Here is a 15,716-nt window from a genome sequence, read left to right on the forward strand (position 1 = left end):
TAGACCACACTACAACGGTACTGTTGTTATCTATCTTTTTTTCACAAATTAATATCCTTTTAGTTTTAGTTCACAATTTTATACCTCAGTGAATATTAAATTTACCAACATTTTTGGAGAAAAAAATGTAAAAATTGTCACAAGTTTTGAGGTTCTCTACTATTCTAGCAACAATAATCCATACACTTCAGGATGAATTGTTTCAACTCTACTTCAAATGCTATCACCGTCTTTTTTTCAGATCTGTTTAATATATTGTCTTTTTTTTTATAAAAAGTGGCAATTCGGAAAAAATACAGAAATTTGATAAATGACTTCTTTTTTCATTTTATTCAGTGTTATTTTCCCCTAATATTACCACTAAATCTCAGTTCTAAAATTAATAATTGTATGCATGTGCGTATGAGTGTTTTTCTGTAATAGGAAATCTACTTTAAAGGAGAATATTTCCACAGAGAATATTACTGAACTAATGTTAATTATTAAGAATAACAAAATTACTGATACTAATGATGGGAGGGCAAAATAAGATAGACAACCCTGGGAAAAGTACAAGGAACAGGTGAGTAAGAACTGATATAATCAGTGTCATTGATGAGTCATAACATTTATTCTGCTTCTCTTTTTATAAAAGAATGACTCGATATATTAATAAACTGAACGAGCAGAATATACTCAAATAATAAGTTCACCAACATTCTATCTTTCCCATTCTGAATTTCTATTATACACATTAAAACTAGTTTATATCTATGTAAACAGTGGAAATCACAATATTCAGCCTAATTACTAGTTTATTTACTTGTCACGCTGTTGTTGTACATGTCTATTTCTTTATTTACTAATCTACCCATCTTACTATCTGCTTTCCCCCTTATCCTCCTTATTCTATCCAATAAAGTGTATTTTATACATACAAATAGAAATTAGTTATGAATCATTTCATCCATCTATATACAACAGCGCTAATATACTTTATTTTCTGAGAACAAATAATGTAATTAAATTTACATATTAAAATGTGATTAAATCTTTTCTTTACTTTCCTGTATTTCATTCTCTGGAAAAGAATGGTAGAGGGAAAGTAACTACACACAATCAGTTAATTAAACTTTGCCTATTAAATGATTGACAGAGCAGAATTTTAAGAAATTTTATAGCTGGCCGTTTTTTTCAAAAAAAAAGGAAAATAAATTTGAATACCCACCCAACACGTTGATAAATTTTAAGAAGTAAAACAAAATTCAAGATCAATTTTTCATGTTTTCTTTTCAGATAATAAGAACCCAATGAACATAAACAATATTCACAAATTTCGTCTGATATGCTCCAGTAAAAAGAAATATTATCCTATATATTGATCGATCACTAGTTTTGCTATTTCATGCAAACAGATTGTAATAGCCACTTAGAAAGATGCTTAAGATGTCTTAGTATTTACTTTTAATTTCATATGATCACAGATATTTAGCGTATTTCGGTTTAAAACTATGTAAACCAATTCTTTAAATGATAGACCCAACCAATTTTCACCGCTATTTTTTCTTGAAAATTCCTTGCAAACCTTACACTATGAAGACAATTTTGTTTATTTGGATACTTTTTAAAGCATGTATGCCGATTCACTCAAGTTTAGTGTGAATAACACCTAAAATATTTTAACTATGATCCGACTAAAGTGACTATGGAAACAACGTGAAACATTACAAAAGTCATTCACCTTTTTATTTGTGATTACTGGGTTTAAAAGTAATTCAGAGACTTATCATGAAAAATAACCGCAGATAAGGTGGGATAAGAACACGTTATCATGAACTAAGAAAACAAATAGTATGACATCGTGTTTTATGTTACGCTAGTTCTATGATTTCAGTATACACTGGCGCCAGATTATATCTATTGTTTGCTTTCATTTGGTTACCAAGGTTATTGTCTTTGACATTCTACTATTAAGGTTCAATTCACAAACCAATTTTATCTTTTATGCGTGGTCCATATTAAAAACAGTTTCATATCTAGATATCTATATTCCGCCATGAAGTTTTTATGGTAGGATAAAACAAATCTTCGGATAGCCAATATTAAACAATGAAATTTATAATATCTTTGTAAATAATAAGATGTAAATTAATGAAGTAGTAAGAAATCACTACATAAATCTTAGAAACCAAACAGTACTTCATATGAAACAGATACGCGGGCAGAAAGTAACATGCATTATAAAGTCCGAAAATAGTACTGACTTTTCAATCTAAAGGTAACATTTCACTGGGATACAGATGTAAAGTTTAAAGTCTTATAGCGCCTTAGAGTACAACGCAACCGGAATTCTTGGAACTTTCTCCCACGAACTTTAATGCACAAGCATTTTTGACTCCTTAACATATCTTATTTATGATCACATAATAGCATCGTTAAAACTTAAGTAAATATTCAAGGTAAAGTTCGATGGAGAATCTTGGCGGATAGCCTATGCTCCTCCACGAGGGGTAACAAGTGTAAGTCAGTAAGTGAATGTATAATTATTTACAGAGGTATCATACATTTTTTCACATTATTTCTGCATAATGTCATTGTAACAGGTACTTTATTATACTCAATAGGAAAACTAGATTTTAATACATACCCAGTCTACAGGGAAAATATCAGTATAAAAGCATCGAATATGTTGTCAGACAAATCACTTAGCAGACGAACCTGATTAATTAAGAAATTTGAAATTGAACTGATCCCTCTAAATGTGGTGAACCAATACCCACAAAATATGAATAAGAATTAATTTCGTTTCTTGATAAATCACCTAGATTGGTAAAATTAATGACTTATTAACATGTAAGTTAAGTAATAAACCAGCATCAATGTGAACCAAATGAAAGTTGTCTTGAAATCAGAATATTTGGTGGATTTTTACGATGTATCATATGTTCACTGATACATTCTCAAGGAATCCAAGTTTGTAATTCTAGTCTAATCTTAAATTATAAGCGATTATAATAACTGATAACAAAACAGTGATTTCTTCAATTAGACATTGTTTTGTGTAAATATCATCAATAACTACTGTTATGGTGTGTGCTACTGTGATCGACATATAAGTAGTATGCATCATCAATCGGAAGTGAAATGCCTGGAGACAGAACGTTAAGAGGATCAACGGAAAGAGAATGAGAACAAAGAATGAATGTTGTGAAAATGAAGGAACAATGAAGTCTGAGACGATTGACCGATATTTGCAAAGGAACAGTCAAGTTTGAGACTATTGCTTGACATTTTGCAAATGAAGTATAAACTGTATGGTTCTTAGATTTTACTAAGATTTTCCGTAGTTTTGTATTCAAATACATTCGATTGTTCCCACTTATGTTCTCTTTCAGTTCACTGGAATCATACTAACTTTAGAATCATTTAATGATTGTTAACTGGTAAATGACTAAAAAAAGTCATTCGGCCGAAAATAATATCAGTCATTATAAATCAGAATGGTTTTATGCAAGCAAAATAATTGATAAAAATCCGACTTTTCATTTAAACAGAAATTCATCACTGTAGCAAAAATGAGTAAGACTTATTGAATCAAGAAGTTGAAAAAGTTAAAAACATAAACACAAAAATAAACACCTTTTTAGAATATACTAACCAATTGGGGATCTTCTATGGATACTGTCTAGCCTACTGAACAGCAGAAATCAGATAAAGCTAATCTTTCTCTAATTATTAGTTGTTTGTATTCTAATTTCGATCTGTATCATTATTGTTCCCACTGTAAACGGAAATATCTTGACTGCACTGAAAATTTTGAAAGTGAGCAGATTTCCTAATTTAGGAACAAATGCTTGAAAGATTTGTTGAAATTGGAAAGCTATTCTATGTCTTTTGTAGAGAGAAATCACTATACACAAAATACAGTCGTAAATTTTGAACCGGAACAATGCAAATATCTAATACGTTTTTCAGGACATGATACGAATTACTTCAGTTCATTAATAAAAACTGATAAATTGTTGAACTGGAAAGCTTGACAGAATCATATGAATAATTCATGACGTTTATGAAGCTGAAACATGTTAGATGATCTCATGGCCTTGACTCAGTATAATGAAAGTACATCAGATGGAAATACAGATACCTTACCTTAATTTTTAAAAATCAATGCTAACATTAATTATGTAAGTGTTACATCTTACATTCAAATTTTGTGTGATATTTTAACTTGTTTTAATTGAATTTTAGAATGTGATATACCGAAAGTTTATTTGTAAAACTTTCTTCAGATAAAAAGTACATAAGAACTAGGTTTTACTAAAGTGTTGCTAGACTCCATGAGTATTCATTTGAAATCGACAAAATTTAGAAAATTATTTCTTATCACACAACCGTTACCAAATATTATCTACATGAACAATCGTTTAACACATATTAAAGTATTGGGATCTTTGGTTTATTCTGATGTATAACCTTCATGTAAATTTGAGTTGATTATTAAGATATTGCTTGTGATCTTATTAAAAAGGTACTACTGACTTGGGCTTCCTCCATGTTTGTATTTCCTCTGAATCGTCGGCATTGATATACAACTATGGAAATTCGGAAGGGATTTTTAACTTTTTTATTGAGCAGCATAAAGTAGTCCCAACTTAATCAACAATAGATTTAAGAACTATGGATTCACAAGTAAACCATTAGAAGAACGTCCCTGTGTCCTAACATTATGATTTACGACTGTCCCTTGTTTAATAATGTTTAGGTAAGATGAATCTGTCCACATTTTATCAAACCACTTACATGACTATGTCAGTTTAAATTACGTAAAACTGAACTCCGGCATCAACTATGCACTTATTAGTAGAGATATTATTGAGAAATTTAGTAGTAAGTTTTCCTTTACAAAAGGTGAATGGAGAACGTACTTTTAGTCTACGCATGTCAGATTTTGCAGGTAAGTCAAGCCTTATCTTTAAAGACATCAATGATGAAATATATCTGACTAACTCCTCATAGAACAGTTGTGCTTATTTGTAGTTAAACGCTGTGGTTCGAAGATGAAAACTGAAATCTGAAGGTAAAGCATGATTAAACAGTTGTTCACTCAATGTGAATATTTACAAAGTATAAAATAGAGTACCACTGCTTTATAAATGGTTGCTTTATAACTGAATGTTAAAATGATGGTTTAATTGTGTCAGTGCTGGCTTCTATCTATCCTCACTCAAGTCAGAGAAACCAAAAGGTGTTGGAGTCCTCGATAAATGTAGTATTACCTTAAAAATACTTCTATACACATAAAAAAGGATTATTCTTTAAGTTTTGAACGAAATGAACACTCTAGATAACTCAAAAAGTACAAGATTATCCATGTATAAAAATCAATTAGATAAAAAGTTACTTTTGACTGGTCTGTTTTATTATGATTTTATCTTTTATTAAATAACATTAACCAATAATTTTCACACTTTTACTACCGTAAAGCACTATTTTCTGCAGTAGTTGTATCACACTACTTTTCCGCCGCCCTCTGAAAACACAAAGTGTATTTATACAGCTCATGTATGTATACAATTCATGTATACAGCTCAGTTTATATTTCAACAACTAATAGCAACATGCATTTTATTCACATAAATTATGGAAACAGTAATTTTTAGTGAAAGTATGGTTGACATTTTAAATAAGTTTCAATACTTGGATAGCACGTTATATCATAGCAGTAAATCTAGGCTCTTTCTTCAAAAATTGATCATACACTACCTCGTATCATTCCCAATGTTTTTCCTCCTTTTATAAGCCCATACAATTTGGTTATTACTGAATTACTAAAGCATACGTTAGTGATCATCGAAAGGAATGTTTTTACAACATACTTCCTGATGAGCATTCTAAGTTTTTATCAGGATGATTACTAAGTTGTTTTTAGACTAACCTTACATCTGGTGGTTATGTAAATAAAATCAGTGATACGGTACGGGCTTTTACTGCTAATGATAATACATAACACTGATTGATTGTGAAAGAAAATATCAGTTCCCTACGTACCAACGCCCTAATTCTATCCAATGAAATGAATAGATTTCTTGAACTAAAAGTAGGTCAGCAGGAATTTCAAAAGTAAATCTAAGTACTGGGTTAGTTCATCACAAACTTCAGCAGCTAGGGAAGAACATATCTTCTGGGTCAAACAGTATACTGGCAGAAGAGACCTCACTACTTCCAACGCCACATGGTTTACCAGTTTCACATCCACCAGACCATGGTTTGATCTCAGAAATTTGGAAGATGGTATACTTAACCCCAACCTCCAAGGTGTCAAAATCACCGGGCTAAATCTCTTCGTTCTTTGGTCTCAAAGGTAATTTAGTTCATGGTTTATGAGCCCGTACATGGTACATTATATCCACGAAATTCCTTTCACCTCAACACCGCAGTTTCGAGAACGGCCACTATGCAGCACTAATCTACTGGCTGCGATGAATATATGAACCTTCATTTTAGACCTCAGAAGAAATTTAGACGTAATATATCTAGTCTTCTCAAAAGTCTCTGGAATGGTTGATTGCACGAGCTTTGTTACCAGGCTCAAGATAACGCGTACTAGGCCACTAATCGTAGATTGATAGTTTAATAACTGAACAGCCAGCATTTTAAGATCAGAGTGGGTTACTTAGTTTATCGAATTACAGAATATCTTACTAGGATATCACTGATTCCGTTACCAGGATCTCCATATCTTATCTATAATGAGGGTTTTACTCACAAAGTTTCCTCTGCGATAATACTGCCACTAGTTATACCAAGTCTGGAGAGAATATTCAATAAATGTGATCGGCAACATCTCATGAGGCTCACACTCGATTTCAAAAGTGAGAAGATAGAAATTGACTTAATTTAAGCCTTTAAAAGCGCATCGTAGTTCATCTGCGAAGCATTCCAAATAATACATTTCGATCGATAAATTTCTCTCAGAGTATTGATAACCTGAGAAACGTCTGGGCGTCAACGTAATTTCGTATTTTCCAAAGTAAAAATTTTACTATCAATACAATGTTTAGAGGCAGTATGCTAACTGAGACAAAAATGCTTTAGGAATGGGCCTTGAACTTATTACTTTAAGACTCATTTTTTGGTGAGTTTGACAAAGGAAACTTTCACTTCCTTTTTCATCGTTTAATCCAGCCTTCTAACAGTAGTAAAATATCGTTCCTCTCCCCTTCATTCTAAGTGGAAAAGAATATTCTGGATCGTTTTCGGAGGCGAGCCATGAAACCAGTTCATGGACTTTTCTCCTGGACACAACCATTTGACTCGTTCGAATATTCAACATTTTCCCGCGCTATTTAAAAAGAACAGTGTATTTTTCCCCACTGCATTTATTTTATTGTTTCGATTATTTCTAACGCATTAAGACTACTGCCTTCGCCCTAATTAAATTTATTTCAATTGAAAAAAATCACCAAGATCATAGTTTCTTTCTAAAGTAGCTTACCATCTGTACTTTTGAGTACATTATTTCCTTGTGTGTTTGTTTGCACTTTTGGATCTAATAATCTGCAATTTTCACCTTTTTCTGATCACCAGTTTCTTTTGCCTCTGGGTGTTGTTTTTGTCTAGTTACTTTTTAAAAACCACTAGAGGATGACTGGATAGTGCGAAAAAGCAATAAACAACTCCCAGGCTGTCGATACTTTTTGAAAAGTGTTATTAAGAGTAATCGAGACACAACAAATGGTGCTCTCTTGTTCAGCGCACAAGTCAGTGTGAAGTTACCTCAAATAAACTCAGAGTAGACTGACTTGCCAACGTAGGAAGGACAGCCCATAAATAGGTCTGTTTGAAATAAAAGCTCAAAAAATAAAGTTTCTTCTGTCCCCCATACTCGAAATGGCGGTGGGCAGGAAACGCCCAAGAAACCCAATCGCAAGGCTAAATGTGTTTCTAGCAGTACAAAACAATAACCTGATCACGTAAGTCATCGACAATCCTCCATGATTCCACAGGATGTGCAGCGCGACTGTGATCGTTACTGCAGCGAAATTGATGAATGGGCACAGACCAAGGATAAGAAGCGACCTAATGTTGCCAAAGAAAAGCCAGTCCTCCAAACATTAACCGAGAAATTGAATACTAATCAAAGTGACCGGCACGTTGTCTTTCATTGAATCAGGGAGAGGGAGTTCTCAGAACTCGGGACTCATTTGTGCATGATATTGAGTCGATAAAAGAACTACCAAAGCAACTTATGCCTCAGGATATCTCTGAAGTCACCTCGCTAAACGTTTATAGACTAGGCAGCCTAATGGGCTCGAAATAGGCTACTAAAAGTAGTATTTAAGTAGCCCAATGAAAGGGACTTAACACTACAGAATCGGCACAAACTAGAGTGGTCAGGGGTATTTGCCCGTAAAGACTTTCCACTCATGAACCGTATAAAAAGATGAGAAGCTAAAAAAGGTACTAAAAATAAGGGCGAATTGTAACGAGGAAGACTTCGAAATTGCAAATTTTTGCGTGGTGAGGATTTCGTGCCTTAAGGTAACCCTCGTGCTATTGATAGAAGAAACCAGAGAAGTAGTGAATAGGTCTTTATTTCGATCTTCGCGCAGTCACAGTGGAGCGTGGGATTATCTGTTCAGACAAACAAAGGCTCTCAACATTCCATATAAGATAATAGGGAATATAACGCTTACAAAAGGTAAGGAAGTGAATGAATACTTGAACAATACTGTTTTAGCATATGCTTGGTTGTTTGGGGTCAACTCTTAACCAACCAACCTGAGCTGTTACATTAGCTTCCCCCTAGAATCGACTTCCGTAGGAACGTCGGTTCGATTAACCTATCTATCGAAAACACCTTGGTTCTATTTCTCATCCCAAGGCGAAATTATCAACTCGCTCACTATTTGACTTACAATCAGTTACGACTAACGCTTTCAACAATAGTCCATAGATGTCTCTTCATTTACTAGCTTGTCATCTTATTTTGTAGCATGTGATCTTTTCTACAACTATCGCTGACGGTTTGCTGCGTGCTTTCAAGAGAAAGTGTGAGAATGTGGAATAAGAATATCTGAGGAAGTGCCGCGAGCGGGCTACCCAACACCATGTTGAAGAGGTACGATTTTTCCATGCTCAGACCGGCTATCAGGTGTTTACTCACCTGCCTCTTGAGTCGCCCTCAAGTAAAAAGTAAAGAAGAGTCTACTTCAAAGGTAATGGTGAAAATCAAGCAAACCTGAAGAACTGCTCCACTGCCTGCATAAAATAATAAGATACAAAATGGAAATACATAAATGCAATTGATAATTGTTCGGCTCATGTAAGTGCTTGGCCTCCAGAACGGATTGGTATTCTGGAAGTAAATAAACATAGTGTAGATATCTTGTGCACGAAGAACCATGAAAACAAAAAAAACTCTTTTGTAATGCATATATGTAAAAGGGTGAACTTGCTAGAAGTTGGACTCTTTAACAAAATCGACCAAGTGCATGACCTTGAGCCAGTAATGACCGCCTTTTACAACTAGGTGCGTAACCAAGGGTGCATCAGAGTAATCCACAAAACGAAAACGAATATACGGTTAAGAAGCAAAAAAAATTGTGTGGAGTATGCGGATCAGGTACAGTTGTGTCAAATACCCTTTTCTGGTTTGATTTAGGTATGCATGATATATTGAAGCAATATTTCATCAATTCATCCAAGTAACGAATTGGTTTGCACCTCCGGTTTTGATAGTGTGACTTACTTTTAGTTTGTCTTTAGAAGGCTGTGGGTTTGGTTTAGTTAAGTTTGGAAATTCCGCGAGTATATCTTGGAATTTCGCTGTTGTTACTGGAGGACTTTGAATCAAGTTAAGAGAGCTGATGTGACTTTCTTTGCCTTTTGTGTAATACGAAGTTTCTTTTAGTGTTAATCGCCGTTTCTTGGTGCCAACTAGAAATTCGTATCTCTCTAGAAAGTCCCATCCCCAGTATTGCCAGATCTAAGTCGGCTACCGTGAAAACCCAAGGGAATTGCCTCCTGAACCCCAAATCTAGGGTTAAGTTTTTCTGCCCAAATGTCGCAATTTTAGTTTTATTTGCAGCTTGAAGTGTAATTGAAGATGTTTCTCGACTAATCTCAGTTTTATTTTGAGGGATGATGCTAAGAGCAGCGCCAGTATCCACCAAGAAATTCAAGCCAGAGTTTCTGTCTCTAACATAAAACAAGCGACTGTTTTGGCGCCCCTCCTCAGTCGTCGCGACCTGGGGAGGGGTTACTCGTTTCCCGCTGTCTTAGAATTATGCTTAGGCCAGGCGCATGGTTGCATGCACTTGGTTGAGTTGACACCAAACTTCCAGTGGTACCAACAAAACTGCCCAGGTTGTCTGGACATTTGTGACCTGTTTTGTGACTTGGATCGTGGTCGTTGTGGTGACCTGCTCCTGTTTCTATGACCCATTTGCATTCTGGTGACAGCCTCAGTGAGACTCTTAACACTCGCAATGAGTCCTTCTATGACGGGGTCTTTTGCTGATTCTACTTTTTGTGTGTGATTTATTGTGCCTGGTCCAGTTGGAGGACCTCTCTCCATTATTCTATCGGCTATACGCGCTAAATGAGATAATGAGGTTTCAGGATCTTGTGCATCCAAACAGTGTTGGACGTAGCATGGGAGAGCTTGTATCCATCCTTGTTTTAGGACTGCTTCACCCACTGTGTTATCACCCATTAACACTTGGAGGTGACGCATAAACTGTGACGGCGACCGATCACCTAGTGTTTCACCTTGAAAAAGTCTTTGGATTCTTTGACTATCTGATAATGATAAACGGTTCATTATCTCTCGTCTTAAGATGGTGTATGGTTGTGGTGATGGTGGATCTAAAATCAAGTCACGGACTTCTTTGGCGACTGAAGGAGGAAGGATAGAACACAAGTCTCTATAGCGAATCCCTTCAGATTTGATATTGTGTCTCGTGAAATAATGCTCTAGTTGAGCAAACCACAAATCAGGATCACTACGATCAAATTCTGGAAGTCGGGATTTCGTAGTCATAACAGTGTCTATCTCCAATGGTGACAAATCCTCCAGATTATGGGTTTCTATTGAATCTAACATGAGGTATGTGACAAATATAGCAATAAAGTTAGCACGAAAAATGGTTACTATAACACGAATAACCTAAGATAATACGGAATAAACTAGTTATATACTCAACATAGTTTACGGATAATCAGGTCTACTTTTACGATTAAGTAAAAAAAAATTAATAACAGAAATGGGGTTAAATTTGTGTTCAAAAAGGGCTCACCACTTTCGTGCCTTAAGGTAACCCTCGTGCTATTGATAGAAGAAACCAGAGAAGTAGTGAATAGGTCTTTATTTCGATCTTCGCGCAGTCACAGTGGAGCGTGGGATTATCTGTTCAGACAAACAAAGGCTCTCAACATTCCATATAAGATAATAGGGAATATAACGCTTACAAAAGGTAAGGAAGTGAATGAATACTTGAACAATACTGTTTTAGCATATGCTTGGTTGTTTGGGGTCAACTCTTAACCAACCAACCTGAGCTGTTACATTAGCTTCCCCCTAGAATCGACTTCCGTAGGAACGTCGGTTCGATTAACCTATCTATCGAAAACACCTTGGTTCTATTTCTCATCCCAAGGCGAAATTATCAACTCGCTCACTATTTGACTTACAATCAGTTACGACTAACGCTTTCAACAATAGTCCATAGATGTCTCTTCATTTACTAGCTTGTCATCTTATTTTGTAGCATGTGATCTTTTCTACAACTATCGCTGACGGTTTGCTGCGTGCTTTCAAGAGAAAGTGTGAGAATGTGGAATAAGAATATCTGAGGAAGTGCCGCGAGCGGGCTACCCAACACCATGTTGAAGAGGTACGATTTTTCCATGCTCAGACCGGCTATCAGGTGTTTACTCACCTGCCTCTTGAGTCGCCCTCAAGTAAAAAGTAAAGAAGAGTCTACTTCAAAGGTAATGGTGAAAATCAAGCAAACCTGAAGAACTGCTCCACTGCCTGCATAAAATAATAAGATACAAAATGGAAATACATAAATGCAATTGATAATTGTTCGGCTCATGTAAGTGCTTGGCCTCCAGAACGGATTGGTATTCTGGAAGTAAATAAACATAGTGTAGATATCTTGTGCACGAAGAACCATGAAAACAAAAAAAACTCTTTTGTAATGCATATATGTAAAAGGGTGAACTTGCTAGAAGTTGGACTCTTTAACAAAATCGACCAAGTGCATGACCTTGAGCCAGTAATGACCGCCTTTTACAACTAGGTGCGTAACCAAGGGTGCATCAGAGTAATCCACAAAACGGAAACGAATATACGGTTAAGAAGCAAAAAAAATTGTGTGGAGTATGCGGATCAGGTACAGTTGTGTCAAATACCCTTTTCTGGTTTGATTTAGGTATGCATGATATATTGAAGCAATATTTCATCAATTCATCCAAGTAACGAATTGGTTTGCACCTCCGGTTTTGATAGTGTGACTTACTTTTAGTTTGTCTTTAGAAGGCTGTGGGTTTGGTTTAGTTAAGTTTGGAAATTCCGCGAGTATATCTTGGAATTTCGCTGTTGTTACTGGAGGACTTTGAATCAAGTTAAGAGAGCTGATGTGACTTTCTTTGCCTTTTGTGTAATACGAAGTTTCTTTTAGTGTTAATCGCCGTTTCTTGGTGCCAACTAGAAATTCGTATCTCTCTAGAAAGTCCATCCCCAGTATTGCCAGATCTAAGTCGGCTACCGTGAAAACCCAAGGGAATTGCCTCCTGAACCCCAAATCTAGGGTTAAGTTTTTCTGCCCAAATGTCGCAATTTTAGTTTTATTTGCAGCTTGAAGTGTAATTGACGATGTTTCTCGACTAATCTCAGTTTTATTTTGAGGGATGATGCTAAGAGCAGCGCCAGTATCCACCAAGAAATTCAAGCCAGAGTTTCTGTCTCTAACATAAAACAAGCGACTGTTTAGGCGCCCCTCTTCAGTCGTCGCGACTTGGGAAGGGGTTACTCGTTTCCCGCTATCTTTAGAATTATGCTTAGGCTAGGCGCATGGTTGCATGCACTTGGTTGAGTTGACACCAAACTTCCAGTGGTACCAACAAAACTGCCCAGGTTGTCTGGACATTTGTGACCTGTTTTGTGACTTGGATCGTGGTCGTTGTGGTGACCTGCTCCTGTTTCTATGACCCATTTGCATTCTGGTGACAGCCTCAGTGAGACTCTTAACACTCGCAATGAGTCCTTCTATGACGGGGTCTTTTGCTGATTCTACTTTTTGTGTGTGATTTATTGTGCCTGGTCCAGTTGGAGGACCTCTCTCCATTATTCTATCGGCTATACGCGCTAAATGAGATAATGAGGTTTCAGGATCTTGTGCATCCAAACAGTGTTGGACGTAGCATGGGAGAGCTTGTATCCATCCTTGTTTTAGGACTGCTTCACCCACTGTGTTATCACCCATTAACACTTGGAGGTGACGCATAAACTGTGACGGCGACCGATCACCTAGTGTTTCACCTTGAAAAAGTCTTTGGATTCTTTGACTATCTGATAATGATAAACGGTTCATTATCTCTCGTCTTAAGATGGTGTATGGTTGTGGTGATGGTGGATCTAAAATCAAGTCACGGACTTCTTTGGCGACTGAAGGAGGAAGGATAGAACACAAGTCTCTATAGCGAATCCCTTCAGATTTGATATTGTGTCTCGTGAAATAATGCTCTAGTTGAGCAAACCACAAATCAGGATCACTACGATCAAATTCTGGAAGTCGGGATTTCGTAGTCATAACAGTGTCTATCTCCAATGGTGACAAATCCTCCAGATTATGGGTTTCTATTGAATCTAACATGAGGTATGTGACAAATATAGCAATAAAGTTAGCACGAAAAATGGTTACTATAACACGAATAACCTAAGATAATACGGAATAAACTAGTTATATACTCAACATAGTTTACGGATAATCAGGTCTACTTTTACGATTAAGTAAAAAAAAATTAATAACAGAAATGGGGTTAAATTTGTGTTCAAAAAGGGCTCACCACTTTCGTGCCTTAAGGTAACCCTCGTGCTATTGATAGAAGAAACCAGAGAAGTAGTGAATAGGTCTTTATTTCGATCTTCGCGCAGTCACAGTGGAGCGTGGGATTATCTGTTCAGACAAACAAAGGCTCTCAACATTCCATATAAGATAATAGGGAATATAACGCTTACAAAAGGTAAGGAAGTGAATGAATACTTGAACAATACTGTTTTAGCATATGCTTGGTTGTTTGGGGTCAACTCTTAACCAACCAACCTGAGCTGTTACAAGGATTCAACCCGAGGCCACTTTGGGTGCAGCACAGAGCCATTTAACTGGTCTTCGTATTCGTCACACAAATGCGCAGAGCTTGTACAACAAGCGATGAGAGCTAGATATACAGGTAGACTCTACCAAGTCAGATGAAATCTCGGTCACAGAAACTTGGGTAACTTAGCCTTTAGGGATTTGATTTGAAAGTTTCACATTAGTGAAGGTAACAAAATCCAGAAGCGCAAAGAAGGAGTAGCTCTGTTTGCTAGAATTACTATCACATTTACCGCTATTGATAACATGCCCCATGAATGTATGACGTGTGAACTAGTTAGTCGGGCTTGAAATGCAAAGGATAAAAGCTGCTGATTGGTTTGGTTTATGGCAGTTCAAACTATGAGGTGAATGAGGTTTTGCTAGATGTTTTCAGTACATAGTCTTCAGGTAGTCTATGTTTAGTAAAAGGAGGCTTTAATGCACTCACGATAGTCAGGAAAGATCTGTGGATTGAACTGACATAAAATCCTTATGAACAGAAACTAGTTACTGCGACCATCACATATGCTCTAGTGCAACATGTGAAAGGAGCAATTAAGTACTAACTGGACTTCGAATCACCCTAACCACATCTTATGTTGACCGATTATGAGTATGACATCATAAACCTCCATCATATGCCACCTCTAGGCAAAGGTGTTTATGCAGTCCTAGTCTTCAGTTTCCAAATAACTGCCATAACGAGTTTCAGCCTAAGTTAGACCAAACGTCTAAAAAGCAACTATAGAAGATGTTACACACTCAGCATCCTCAGTAGACTGGACGTTGAAACCAGAATCTCTGTGTGATGCATTCAGAAGTTCGAGCACAAAAGTCAACGCACCGCAATCTTCTGGGTTACATTCAGGGGTTAAAAAGACTCCTTACAGTGGTTATGTAAAGAGGTTCGCACCCTTCTTTGTAAGAGGTAAAGAATGTGGGAGAGGTTTACGTTACTAGGTACTGAAAAGGCAATCTCAACTTCGGAAAGCTCGAAGTAATTGTACCTCAACCGTCCGTAAGTTTAGAAGGTTGTACAAAGGAGAACTTGTTAGGGAATCTATAGAATACCCTGAACACTTATACTTGTACATAAATCAAAGGACCAAAAGGAGAGGAAATATTTCAGCATTATGAGATAGTAATACTGCATCATTAGTGGTGGATGACTGTAGTAGAGCCCAAGTATTATCAAATTGCTTTAGCAATCTAATATGCCGTAGAGATGCCTTCCCCTTCAGTTCATGTAAACCCCACACACACTGGGCACTGTGATCATTAAAGAACTCTATGTCTTTGGTCTGCTAAATGAGCTTGATATAGGCGAATCCATGGGACCCGATGAAATGCATCCGAGATTGCCAAAGG

The 15,716-nt window shown here is 36.3% G+C and overlaps 1 protein-coding gene across 1 annotated transcript; it reads right to left on the minus strand.

The window, feature by feature from the left end:
• Window positions 1-2,705: 2,705 nt before the first annotated feature.
• Smp_165450 (hypothetical protein) lies at window positions 2,706-13,865 on the minus strand (the record flags this gene model as incomplete). The annotated part of the gene is made up of 3 exons (XM_018789170.1): window positions 2,706-2,800; window positions 10,339-11,082; window positions 13,115-13,865. The coding sequence occupies 3 exons, from the start codon at window positions 13,863-13,865 to the stop codon at window positions 2,706-2,708; spliced, it is 1,590 nt and encodes a 529-aa protein (XP_018654640.1).
• Between the last annotated feature and the right edge of the window lie 1,851 nt (window positions 13,866-15,716).

Source organism: Schistosoma mansoni, chromosome W, assembly GCF_000237925.1.
Source record: "Schistosoma mansoni strain Puerto Rico chromosome W, complete genome".
Taxonomy (NCBI): domain Eukaryota; kingdom Metazoa; phylum Platyhelminthes; class Trematoda; order Strigeidida; family Schistosomatidae; genus Schistosoma; species Schistosoma mansoni.